General features: G+C 51.2%; 6 protein-coding genes across 6 annotated transcripts; 4 read left to right on the top strand and 2 right to left on the bottom strand.

Annotated features, from left to right (window-relative positions):
* Positions 1 to 247: 247 nt before the first annotated feature.
* N7515_002638 (glycoside hydrolase family 28 protein) lies at positions 248 to 1,466 on the bottom strand (the record flags this gene model as incomplete). Its single annotated transcript, XM_056663382.1, has 3 exons — positions 248 to 706; positions 766 to 1,185; positions 1,242 to 1,466. The coding sequence occupies 3 exons, from the start codon at positions 1,464 to 1,466 to the stop codon at positions 248 to 250; spliced, it is 1,104 nt and encodes a 367-aa protein (XP_056525495.1).
* A 1,436-nt stretch (positions 1,467 to 2,902) lies between these two features.
* Positions 2,903 to 4,792, top strand: N7515_002637 (glycoside hydrolase family 127 protein; the record flags this gene model as incomplete). The annotated part of the gene is made up of 1 exon (XM_056663381.1): positions 2,903 to 4,792. The coding sequence occupies one exon, from the start codon at positions 2,903 to 2,905 to the stop codon at positions 4,790 to 4,792; it is 1,890 nt and encodes a 629-aa protein (XP_056525494.1).
* Positions 4,793 to 5,212: 420 nt separating this feature from the next.
* Positions 5,213 to 7,002, top strand: N7515_002636 (uncharacterized protein; the record flags this gene model as incomplete). The annotated part of the gene is made up of 4 exons (XM_056663380.1): positions 5,213 to 5,520; positions 5,596 to 6,025; positions 6,076 to 6,212; positions 6,267 to 7,002. The coding sequence occupies 4 exons, from the start codon at positions 5,213 to 5,215 to the stop codon at positions 7,000 to 7,002; spliced, it is 1,611 nt and encodes a 536-aa protein (XP_056525493.1).
* A 219-nt stretch (positions 7,003 to 7,221) lies between these two features.
* N7515_002635 (putative NAD binding Rossmann fold oxidoreductase) lies at positions 7,222 to 8,354 on the top strand (the record flags this gene model as incomplete). Its single annotated transcript, XM_056663379.1, has 2 exons — positions 7,222 to 7,548; positions 7,617 to 8,354. 2 exons carry the CDS (start codon positions 7,222 to 7,224, stop codon positions 8,352 to 8,354), a joined length of 1,065 nt encoding a protein of 354 aa, XP_056525492.1.
* Positions 8,355 to 8,754: 400 nt separating this feature from the next.
* N7515_002634 (inositol oxygenase) lies at positions 8,755 to 9,776 on the bottom strand (the record flags this gene model as incomplete). Its single annotated transcript, XM_056663378.1, has 2 exons — positions 8,755 to 8,811; positions 8,865 to 9,776. The coding sequence occupies 2 exons, from the start codon at positions 9,774 to 9,776 to the stop codon at positions 8,755 to 8,757; spliced, it is 969 nt and encodes a 322-aa protein (XP_056525491.1).
* A 621-nt stretch (positions 9,777 to 10,397) lies between these two features.
* Positions 10,398 to 11,459, top strand: N7515_002633 (putative glycerol dehydrogenase; the record flags this gene model as incomplete). Its single annotated transcript, XM_056663377.1, has 3 exons — positions 10,398 to 10,758; positions 10,817 to 11,197; positions 11,260 to 11,459. 3 exons carry the CDS (start codon positions 10,398 to 10,400, stop codon positions 11,457 to 11,459), a joined length of 942 nt encoding a protein of 313 aa, XP_056525490.1.
* Between the last annotated feature and the right edge of the window lie 1,349 nt (positions 11,460 to 12,808).

Below are 12,808 nucleotides of genomic sequence, written 5' to 3'. Positions count from 1 at the left end.
GTCTCCATTGCGTCATCGAACTATGCATACTCCTCATGCTTGGCGTTGATTGAGCAGCTGAGTTGACAAGTACACAGTACAAGTTTAACACCTTAGGCCGATGTTATTCATTTATAAACTGAAATGGTCAGAGAACTACTCCCTATATCCATACAGGTAACATGGCCAATCCCCGATGCATGGATATACCCCAGAAGACATGGACTGTGTGTACAGTGTGTTTGTCCCTCGATATCTTGATCCTGGCCTAGCAAGAGACACCGGAAGGCACATTCGAGCACTTGCTGCTAGTCTTACCACCAGTGAGATCAATTCCAGACCAGGTCCAGTCGGAGCAGCTCCCACTACCACACAAGATGTAGACATTGGTAGCGTCGCTCTCAACAGAGCCAGTAATCCCCTCGACAGTCAGCCCGGTGATGGGCACACCAGTGGTGGGAGTACCGGTAGGGCTGCCATTCTCATAGTCCTGCTCAATGACAATACCGTAATCAGAGATGTTGGACAGCTCTATGTTGGAGAAAGTCACGTCAGAGACTTCACCAGTGGCCTCGTAGACGGTCTTGATGCGCACGCCGTTGGCAGAGTTGGTCACGGTTGAATCGGAAATGGTTACGTTCTTCACGGTGTTATCATCCCGGCCACCGACGGAGCCGATGGAGAGACCGTGGCCGCCGGAGCAGTAGCCTCCAGTGAAGACGATGTTCTGGATATGGTTAATTTGGAAACGGCTCATGGTAAAGGAGGCAATGCAAATGCGCTTACCTCGCCAGAGTTCACAGCAAGACAGTCATCTTGATTCTTCACGTTGGCATTGCTGATGGTAATGTAGGTACTCTCACCAACATCGAAAGCATCAGTATTGTGGCCGCCGTTGTCATCGCCATCAGAGTTGTCGATGGTGATGCTGTCGAGAACCAGGTTGTCGGCCTGCACGCTGAAAGCCTGAACAGGGGTGTTCTTGACGTTCAGGCCGGTAATAGATGAGTCGGTCATAGAATGGGCATAGAAGAACTTGGGCTTGTCCTTGCCGCCGTTGGTTCCCTTGCCGTCCCACCAGCTGGCTCCGCCACCATTGATGACATGGCCCTCTTCGCCAGTGATCTCGATGTTTGAGCCCGAGAAGCGGATCAGAGGGCCCTTCCACTCCTCATATCCGAATGTCGTCTCACCCCTGAAGATGACCTATATAGTGAGTGTTGGCAACCTGGTTCTCGGCGATCGGAAATCGGGTATGTTACCTTGGTGCCATCCTGCAGGCTGGAAAGGTCGAGGGTCTCGCCGGCGGGGACCTCAATGTTATCCAGCACAATGGTGGAGCAGGACTTCTTGCTGGCACTGGCACTTGCGGCCGAGGTGAAGGTGCAAGTCGAAGCACGCCCGACTATCTCGGAGACTCGAGAAGGACCAGGAGCAGCAGATACCGCGGCGGCAAGTGCCAGCATAGGAATAATGGAAGTACGCATTTTGAAGAGGCTGTCTGATCAGTTGGGGGTTGCCCGGTTGAATGCAGTATCAAAGCAGAAAAGGAATGGATTGGTTTGAACAAGCTATTTCAAGCTTCCTTGGCCTTGGTACTTATTCTTAGTATTCTTAACTTCTGAGCCTCGGTCTTCAAGGTATTCTGCGCCTAGCGCCTTGCACTAGCATCGCAATGAAACGGAGCTATCACCGTGCAGAGCTCTGCCTTGGTCGGAAGATTTAATTCAGGAGTTCACCACGAGGCCTAGAGGTGCCTGATACCTTCTGCGTGCTCCTTGGATTCATGCATATAGCTCAGAACCGGAAATACTCCGAAACATTTGGCTTCACGGAGTCAAAGGCCCCGCTGATGAGGCCATGATGTACTATGATTCCCGGAATATCGTCGGGCAAATTGAGCGGGACCAGCTGCTTTTGGTCTAAGCCGATAATTATCTGCAGCAAGAAATTACAAACTGCAGAAGTATAGACTTCCGTGCCAGGGCTATGTGGAGCACCCTCAGCCTTGTTGCAACTTGCGTCTCATATTGAAAGACCTAATTTAGGGCTCGGCTCGGTGACTCGGCCTAGCTGATCCCCGGAATATTCAATCTGAAACGATTATGAACAGGGTAGATCTACCCTGAATGCTGATGAATCCAAGGATCTGATCTTGGAAGTTCAGCCTTTCACGCACAGCAGATAGTAATAGCAACTGGGGCCCTCGAAGCTCGAATCGAAAATAGCTCCGTCCTGGCCTGGGAGGGAAGGGAATGACTGGGGACACTCCCTAACGGTTAAGACACTCCCGCTAGTCCTAATTGAGCCACCCTAATCATTACGTAACCTATTGTCACATGCTCACTAAGCATCACGTGATGCCTAGAGGGCGATGTTATTACGCAGTACGGAGTACAGCTGCACAGCATACCTACCTCCAGGCTCCATCGCTCAGGGCTAGCTGAATGACTCGGACGAGGACAGCTAGAGTGAGTGACCGCCTTGAGGCCACCTGAGGGCTCTAATCCATTGTTCTCCGCGACAAGGAAAGGTGAATTACCCGGATAGGGCACTGATCCGTCGCCCGTAGGGCACAAGCGATATGATACGTGGACTGAGGTGAATGATCTACAACCCCTCCGGCATGTTTCCCATCTCAGAGGAACAAGTTTGGGGCCAAATGAGTCCGGCACTTCGCAACAAGCCTTATTACCCATGAAGATTGCGGATAAATGATCAAAATGCGGGGTGCATACAGGGTAGCACTCACGAGTGTGGAGGTCCTTGACATGGTATTGAAGATTCAACTATGTTCTATCCCACCGGAAAATTTCAAGATTAAAAGAGACCTATTGTCAGACGCACTGCGATCATGTCCTAGACAAGCCCTGCAGAGTAGCTAGGCTAGCTCTTACAATCCTCCAGCGGGGAGCAGTTCAAAATGATACACACCAAGGGCTGGCGGAAGCCCCTTGCTATATTTGTTTACGCTTGTCTTTCTCTTTCATCTTTCGTCAATGGACAGTCCGATGCCGGAACCACCTACGATGCTAAAGCCCAGGCATTCGAATTCGACCTTGGCGGTGTTGAATTGTCCCAAGACCGCTTTCTGGACAACCAGGGCCGTACCCTTGCATATCTGAAAGATATAGACGTCGAAAGATTGCTTTATGTCTTCCGGACTACCCACGGACTGTCTACACAGCAGGCAACGCCTAACGGTGGCTGGGATTCTCCGGATTTCCCGTTCCGATCCCATGTCCAGGGTCATTTCCTCACTGCCTGGGCTCAATGCTATGCTGTCCTCCAAGACCAAACATGTTATGATCGAGCAACCTACTTTGTTGCGGAACTGGCAAAATGCCAGGCCAACAACGAGGCTGTTGGATTTACGGGCGGATACGTTTCTGGCTTCCCAGAATCAGAGTTCGCAAAACTCGGGAATGGCACCCTGACAAACGGCAATGTGCCGTATTACGCGGTACACAAGACTCTTGCAGGCATCCTCGATGTCTGGCGCTTGACAGGCGACAACACCGCCCGAGACGTCTTACTATCCTTCGCGAGTTGGGTTGACAATCGCACCAAATCATTGAGTTATGATGCAATGCAGAAGATTCTACAAACGGAATTCGGCGGTATGAACGATGTGCTGGCTGAGATCTACCACCAAACTGGTGACGAGAAATGGCTTACCGTTGCCCAACGCTTTGATCATGCCGCTGTATTCGACCCTCTTGCAGCCGGAAAAGATGAGTTCGACGGTCTACATGCAAACACTCAAGTACCAAAGTGGATCGGAGCCGCTCGTGAATACCGAGCCACTGGAGACTCTCGCTACCTTGATATTGCCCGCAACGCCTGGGAATTTGTTGTCAAGTCACACACCTACGCCATTGGTGGTAACAGCCAAGCTGAACACTTCCATGCTCCAAATGCTATCGCCGCTTATCTGACCAACGACACTTGTGAAGCATGCAATTCCTACAACATGCTCAAGCTGACCCGTGAGCTGTGGCTTCTCGATTCCGATAACACAACGTATTTTGATTTCTACGAAACCTCATTACTCAACCACCTGCTGGGCCAACAGAACCCTGATGATTCTCATGGGCACATTACTTACTTCACCCCGCTCAACGCTGGAGGCCGCCGCGGTATTGGACCCGCCTGGGGTGGCGGTACCTGGAGTACGGACTACGACTCCTTCTGGTGCTGCCAAGGAACGGCACTCGAAACCAACACCAAGTTGATGGACTCGATCTACTTCCACGATGACTCGACGCTGTTTATCAACTTATTCATGTCTTCTGTCCTCAAATGGCCGGAGATGGGTGTTACTCTGACACAATCCACGACTTACCCAATCGGCGATACTTCGCAACTGAAAGTCTCTGGTCAGGGTGACTGGACCATGAAAATCCGCATCCCTACATGGGCATCAGGGGCAGAGCTGACGCTCAATGGGGAACCTTTGTCTGATGTTAAAGCCACACCCGGAACATACGCTGAAATCTCGCGCACATGGGCCGATGGAGATGTCGTTGAGTTCCGCTTCCCCATGAGCCTGCGTACAATCGCTGCAAATGATGACCCGAGTATGGTGGCAATTGCGTATGGACCGACCGTGCTATGTGGGAATTACGGCGACCAAACACTGAGTGGCACTCCTACTCTCGCCCTTGACTCTATCAAACGCTCCAGTGATTCTGGCCTCGACTTCACCTCCACTGCCGACGGAAAAGACGTTACATTGAGTGCTTTCTATGATGCTCAGGGATACAACTATAACGTATACTGGACTACCACGGGAAATTTCGACCAGGCGTAGTGGCTTAAGCCAAGGAGCATCATGTACGGGAAATGACTTGCAGGCTTCATAGACCAGACTGTTTCAATGAAATCAAGATACCTATGGTCTGGACTGCAAGCTCGAGGGTATTCGAATTGGCCCGTTTCTGCCTCAGGCGCTCAATATTTGTAGATATGATCTTGCTGTTCTACGTAGATAGGCGAAATCTGAACAAATGTCAAAGTATTTTCATTTTTCGAGGCTCTTTAATCATGTTTAAAAGGCTACTATTATATCCAAAGCAAGTGAAATATCCAATACGGCACAAGCCCATGCCCAGATGCCTTGGCAAGGTTTACCGAGGTCCTTCTCCACGAAGCGGAGCCCCTCGACCCCCTTCTCATCCCCGGATTTCAAGCTCTCTAACTTGGACAACTTGGTACATCAACATAGCCCAACATGTCTACTGCGGACAGCGCTCCAGTCCCAAGGGACGCGCTGGACCTGCCGCCTCCCGCCGTACGCGATGTCCTCCGTGTGCTCATCAGCGCCAAAGAGTATCGTCACCTCCACGAATCCACACTTACACGCGTCCCAGCCGTCCAAAGCAAGCTTCCATCTCCAGCACGCTTTGATGTGATCGCTCGTCCGAAGAACCGGCACAGCGAGGCTGCCGTTCGCGCTTCGCTGCGTGTCTTTGCCGGCACCGGAATCGCCTTGAAGTTGGCGGATCTGCTGATTGCTCGATTCCAAAGCGGCCCTCCACAGTAAGACCTATATTATCTATCCAGGGATTCAGAGTGTTTCATAAGAACATACGCTAACTGTATCTCCAATTACAGGAAGAAAGCCCGAACTCCCCTCCTACGGTCTCCCAAATTCCGTCTCTCGATCTCCCTGTCCCTCCTCCTTCTCATCCATCGCCTCCTCTACCGCTTTCTCGTCCGACTGCGAGCCAACCTCCGCACCGATGATGCACAGCCCTTCAGAGAGCGCAATCCGCGCATCTCGAAGGCGTTGACCTCCCGCCTTGCGCCAGCGATCGGCGCAAGTTTGGCGGGCTTTGCCCTAGGCATCTGCCCTCAGGACCAGCTTCGATTGACTGCGGCCATCTACGCAGGCACCAGGAGTATGGAATTTTTATTCAATGTCCTGGACTCTAAAGGCTGGTTGGATAAGCGACCGTGGTGGTTCGGCAGCTGGCTGTTGATGCCCATCTCGTTTGCGCAGCTCTTCCATGCCTTTGTGTTTGATCGCGAGACTACACCAAGTGTTCGTGTACTGATCTTGGATGGTTGAATATGATCGCTGACTTCTTCTAGTGGTTTGGAAACGTCATTCTCAAGCTCTCGCCGAGTTATATCCAAGGCCGACCGGAGTCGCTTCCGGCCAACGTCTACTGGCCTGAGAAGGAAGAGATCGTGAACTCTCTTGCATCTATTGCTGACCTTCGCTGGCCGTAAGTTTGGTTTTGGTTCTCTTGAATATTGGTTTGGTTTCTAATAAGACACAGCGCATTCGTTTCTCCAATTCTACACCCCGGTGATGCCAACACCTTGCCATCAGCAGTGCACTCCATCTCCCCAATCACTGGACCTGCTCACCCTGCGATTACGAACCTATCGTGCGCTCTCTTGCATCCGAATCTGCCGAATTGTAGCACGGCGTTCCTGCACCACCTTCTCCTCTCCGTGCCGCCGCTTGCACGGTTCCTAACGACCGTCACCCTAGCGCTCTCGATCCCCAAATTCAAGAGTATACTACTTGAGCCTCTTGATTCTGTGAGCACTATCTCCAAGCGCATCATCACCATGACAGCAGTCCTCTCTGCCGCAATTGGCACAGCCTGGGGTAGCGTCTGTCTCTTGAACAACAACCTGCCCCGCTCAACACTCCCCACCAAGCGTTTCTTCCTCAGTGGAGCACTGGGTGGTCTGCCATTTTTGTTCCTGGGCAACAGCCGCAGCACTTTCCTCTGGATTTTCCGGGCGGCTGTTGACTCGGCGTACAAGACGGGAGTCAAGCGCGGACTCTGGAAGGGCGGAAAGAGCGGTGAGCTGGTACTGTTTGTAGCAGCTTGGGCACTCATGGGATCGATCCTTGAGGCGAACCCTTCGGCTGTCCAGGGCGGTGGTCTGCGCAAGGGTCTGGCCTGGCTGAGAGGCGACGGATTTGCGGATCCGATCGAGGTCTCGAAGCGCAAAATGCGTCGTGAAAAGAAATCCGACACAAATGAACCAACTAATTAGCCCGTTCAAGTATCTCATAGGTAATATCAATGGAGTTGTGGAATTCACTTTCCGATCTATGTGCCTACCTGTCTGCGGAGAGATCACCGGTGATACCAACGGAGACTGGCCTCCGCATGTACGACGTATTTCCGATCTGACCTTATAACAGTCTCCGAACTGTCCAGTCCGTTATCAATATTCAATAGCAAATCTTTCCGCCTTTGTATCTCTCACACAATGACTGCTCAAAGATTGAAGATAGGTTGTGCCGGTCTAGGCCGCATGGGCAAGCGCCATGCCCTAAATTTCCTGGAGCGTACCCCCAGGGCTGAGCTCGTAGCTGCCAGCTCCCCGGACCCCGTCGAGCTCGAATGGGCTAAGATCCACCTCGAGCCCTTCGGCGTACGCCTATACCAGAACTACGACGACATGCTCAAACATGAAGGTCTAGTTGCCGTGGTAATCGCATCCGCAACCGCCGTCCATGCCGAGCAGGCCATCAAGGCTATCGAAGCAGACAAGCATGTCCTTTGCGAGAAACCCATTTCCACCAGCGTTGAAGTAGTAAGTTGCACTCCAACCCTCACTCTCTCCAGTTCCACCAAAACACACCATCCTAACAACCCCAACAGTCCCAATCCGTCGTCAACGCAGCAACCCTGAAACCCAACCTCAAGGTAATGTGCGGCTTCTCCCGACGCTTCGACAAATCCTACCGCGCCGCCCATAAGAAAATGCAATCCGGCGCAATCGGCACTCCCTCCGTCCTCCGCAGCCAAACCTGCGACAAGCTCGATCCAACCGGCTTCTTCGTCGCCTACGCCCAATACTCCGGCGGCATCTTCGTCGACTGCTCCATCCACGACATCGACCTCACCTTCTGGTTCTTCGGCAACTGCAAAGTCAAATCCGTCTCGGCGGCCGGCATCACAGCCGTCGAGCCGGGTCTGCGTCAGCACAACGACCGCGATAACGCCGTTGGATTGGTTGAGTTCTACGACGGTCGCATTGCGTACTTTTATGCGTCGCGTATGATGGCTGCCGGCCAGGAGGATGTTACTGAGATTATTGGGACTAAGGGCAAGTTGGCGGTTAATGCTAGGCCCGCGATGAATCTGGTGCAGGTGTTTGGGGGCAGTGGGGTTAGTAGGGAGCTGCCCGGGGATTATTATGATCGGTTTGAGGAGGCTTTTGTTACTGAGGCGAGGGAGTTTACGGGGGCTTGTTTGGATGGAGGGGAGTTGCCGGTTGTGTTGGGGGATGCCGTTAGGGCTGTGAGGATTGGGGCGGCGTTGCAAGAGGCTTTGGTTACAGAGAGGAAGATCTTCTTTGATGAGGAGGGGGAGAGGGTGGAGGTTGCGAGGTTGTAGTGAGCTGTCCCTGTCTACTGCAGTGAGATTTATACCTATAAATCGGAATGATGTGTTTCGTGAGGATAATTCACTTGGCTTCTCTCCATTCATGAATGAATCTTGCTGCCCAGTCTCTTGATCTCTGACCAGTCTCAGACAGCCACCAACAGCAACTGCAGAATGGCCTCCATCCTTATAAGTCATAAGCTCTGGAACCCGATGCTTATGTCTAATTTCCAAGTAGGTATGAAAGGCTCCTTACTGTCAGAATATTGATCATGAGTGTATTGTCTGATAAATCGGGGAAATGACATTTCTATACGCTAATTTCATGATAGATCGTAAATCTTTCCATGGACACAAACAAAGAAGAGGGGAATCATAGATAAAGCACGTAGAAACAGAGAATTGTAGACATCTACCACTTGAGAACCTTGGTGGGGAAGTACTCGTCAATGAGCTCCAAGTAGTAAGGCTAGACAGAGAGTTAGTACAGACTCGAATCATATCAGCAGTAACAAAACATACCTTCAGCTCCTCAATACTGGGAATACCATCACTCTTGCTGTACAAGTCATAAGGATTGAAAGCCTTCACAGCACGCAACATCTCACGATCATGATCATTCATCAACTCATGGTAAGCGCCAGCGCTATGCCAAGGATAGAAAGAATGATACCGAATCATAGCCAGAGCCTCATCAGGAAGCGTCGACTGCTCCTTCGCCAGATGATAAAGATACTCATCATGACCCCAAGAGAGCATGACCTTATCCAGACCACAGCCAGGGCTATAGATACCGAACTTAGTATCATAAATGCTATGTCCGAAGTCCTCATTATCACGGAACGAGTCACGACCATAGACGATCCTCTCGTCATAGGCACAGCCGACAGGGAACGTGTCGCCGACAACGTCCCATTGACCTTCAGCATCGAAGAAGAAGAGAAGCTTGCCAAGGTCGTGGATCAGTCCGGTCAGCTGCATCCAGCGCGGCTTGCCGTCTCGTCGGATGGCCTCGGCAGATTGGAGGAGGTGCTCGATTTGAGAGAGACTGGTGTCTGGGTCGGACTCGTCAATCAGGGTATTGAGCTTCTCCATGGCTTCCCAGACGGTCATTTCGGCGCGTGTCTTGCTGTGGAAGTCGTGGCGGGCTTTGAGGTTGTAGGCGACTGTTTGCTTGGTGTGTTGCTCGTGGTAGAAGTTCTTGACTCGGTCGCAGGCGTTTTCGTATTGGCGGAAATTGGTCTTGTCTTTCTCTTTGTCGAACTCGGACTCTTCGTATAGGCCCTTTTCTTCTGCTAATTTTTGAGCCTCGCGTCTCTTCATGTCCTTGAGAACGTTGACTTCATCGATGGCATCGGAGAGGTCTTCGAGTGCCTGGCCATCCCGCTTGTTGAAGACGGGGGAGGCCTGTGGGGAGATGGCGACTGGTGCCATTTTGTATACTCGTTGTACTTCAAATTCTGTACACTGCAACCTATGAGAAAAGTGGTTTTAACCTGAGATCAGCCCTAGGATGTTAGATCTGAATATATACGATGCGATCGCATCTCGATTTCCGACGTCAGCCATTGTGCGACGATTCTCTTCCAGTGAAACATCACGGATTCTGGCTTCCGCAGCGATGAAGATCTGAGTGACTCCATAGGAAGACAATTGATTGGCAGTTGCATGCAGCCCCCACGATCACGCCCATCTTTTGTGGTACTTTGTGGGTTCTTCTGATGTCAGGTGGAGAAGAAGAAATGAACACATGGAAGTCGGTTTCCGAGTCTGGTTACTGGTGTTCAAGTTCAAGTACTCTTCAAATGTCTCTCCAAAGTCCAAACCCATGGGAAGAGAACATTCTAAAGAACGTTCTAGAGAATCTCCTAACTTGTCCTAACCACGTAGCATCGTGATTGATGGAAAAACTACCCCAGCGTGGGGGTGAACGGGGAATTGTTTAGACCGAACAACTTCCCCCACCTTTTGTCTTCTTAATATTTGATCGCTGTGATCTGCTGTAAATAACATCAATTGTACATTCTAATCTTCTAATAAATCTTCTAATACACAATGGCTGCCTGCGATACCCGTTTCAAGCTCAACACCGGCGCTGAGATCCCCGCGCTCGGTCTGGGAACATGGCAATCCCAGCCCGGTGAGGTCGCCCGCGCCGTCTCCCATGCCATCAAAGTCGGCTACCGTCACATCGACGCCGCCCTGTGCTACGCGAATGAGAACGAGGTCGGCCAGGGCATCAAGGAAGCCATTGATTCCGGAATCGTCAAGCGCGAGGACCTTTTCGTGACCACCAAGCTGTGGTGCTCCTACCACACCCGTGTCGAGGAGGGTCTCGAGCAGAGTCTCAAGGACCTCGGTCTCGACTATGTCGACCTGTATCTGATGCACTGGCCTCTGGCTATGAACGACAAGGGTAACTGCAACTTCCTTTTTACATGCAGTATCGATAGACTGACCAATTGACTCCGCAGGAAACCACAACCTCTTCCCCAAGCTCGCGGATGGCTCGCGCGACATCCTCCGCAACCACTCCCACATCACCACGTGGAAGAGTATGGAGAAGCTCGTCGGTACCGGCAAGGTCAAGGCCATCGGCGTTTCGAATTACAGTCTCAAGTATCTCGAGGAGCTGATGCCCCAGGCCACTATTGTCCCCGCCGTCAACCAGATCGAGAATCACCCTTCGCTGCCCCAGCAGGAAATTGTGGATTTCTGCAACAAGAACGGCATCCATATCACAGCCTACAGTCCTCTGGGTAGTACCGGCAGCCCTCTGTTCACTGCGGAGCCCATCGTGGCTGTCGCTAACAAGCGTGGTGTTACCCCCGCCAGTGTTCTGCTCAGCTGGCACAGTGAGTATTCCCACACATCTGCATCCGAACTGCAGTGCTTAATACTGACATTGCTGTCCCAGTTGCCCGTGGCTCCTCCGTTCTGGCCAAGTCTGTGACCCCTGCCCGTATCGAGTCCAACCGTGCCGACCTGATCAAGCTGGATGCTGAGGATATGGATGCGCTGCGGAAGTATAGCGATGGCCTCCAGGCTGAGGGCAAGCTCCAGCGCTTTGTTTACCCTCCCTTCGGTGTCAACTTTGGTTTCCCTGATAAGCAGTAAGCTTATACACCGCAATGTGGGAATGATAGAGTTGGTAAATATTGAGGTGGATTATTTGCATTTGATAGCATTGATACCAAGTGGAAATATTATGATTTCATGAGTGATTATCACACTCCTTGTTGTAACCCGCGTTTGTTAGTCTTTGTCAAAGGAAGTGGAAAAGGCACTGGAAAATGGACACTTCAGAGATTTTTTGGCTTCTTTTTTCTCTCGCATGAGACAAAGCTCGAGAGGTGCCAGGGAGTAGGAGTTCTGTGAACTGTTGGGACGATCCGCTCGGAGGGCATGTGTACCGAAGACATGAGACAAGAAATATTGAGAACCTCAACTGTGATGAAAGACCCCATGAAAGGACCCTTGGATCTCAGCATATTAAGCTGTGAAATTCTTTCCTTTCCAAGGTTCGTATTGTTTTCGCATCATTGCGACCTCGACAGATACACCAGAAACGTCATGGAAATGCATCACCGATGGAGAATCAATAGAGAAAACACTGTATGTATTCGGATCGCCCACGAGGAGAAAGAGAGAGAGAGAGAGAGCAGACAAACTATCTGGGATCTATCATACGTATAATGCCTCAGGCACCCAGACACTCAGATACCAGGCATCCAGGCACCCAGGCACCCAGGCATTAAGGCATAAAGGCATCAAGGCATAAAGGCATCAAGACATCAAGGCATCAAGACATCAAGGCATCAAGACATCAAGGCATCAAGACATCAAGGCATCAAGACATCAAGGCATCAAGACATCAAGGCATCAAGACATCAAGGCATCAAGACATCAAGGCATCAAGACATCAAGGCATCAAGACATCAAGGCATCAAGGTATCCAGGCATCAAGGTATCCAGGCATCCAGGCATCCAGGCATCCAGGCATCAAGACATCAAGGCATCAAGGTATCCAGGCATCAAGGTATCCAGGCATCCAGGCATCCAGGCATCCAGGCATCCAGGCATCCAGGTATCCAGGCAACAAAATGATATCGAGTCCTACAGTACCACCAGAAACCTCAGAGTAAGGAATCAGACTTCTGACTTATCAACGGAGCACCAGAGAGGTTCTAATTTCTATCATTCTTGTTCAGAACTCAGAACTGTATGCAGACTCTGCGAAATCGCTGCCTATAATCGTACGTAATGACTACTTCGTTCAAAGCCTCGTATGACACACGAGAGGAAATCAGGCAGACCCAAAATTTCACCGGGGGCCATATGCTGCCATGCAGCCGATCCTGTCCACGGCGTTGATTCTCCACCGAAAGCTTTCGGATCAGATAAAAACGCCACGGAACGCTAAAACACTCCAAGGGCCAAGGCAATAACAGTCTGATCTAATCAGA

Source organism: Penicillium bovifimosum (genome assembly GCF_028826915.1).
Source record: "Penicillium bovifimosum strain IBT 22155 chromosome Unknown utg000002l_segment0_segment0, whole genome shotgun sequence".
NCBI lineage: Eukaryota > Fungi > Ascomycota > Eurotiomycetes > Eurotiales > Aspergillaceae > Penicillium > Penicillium bovifimosum.
The sequence above is the reverse complement of the archived record's forward strand: the minus strand, read 5'-3'. Positions and strand labels throughout refer to the sequence as shown.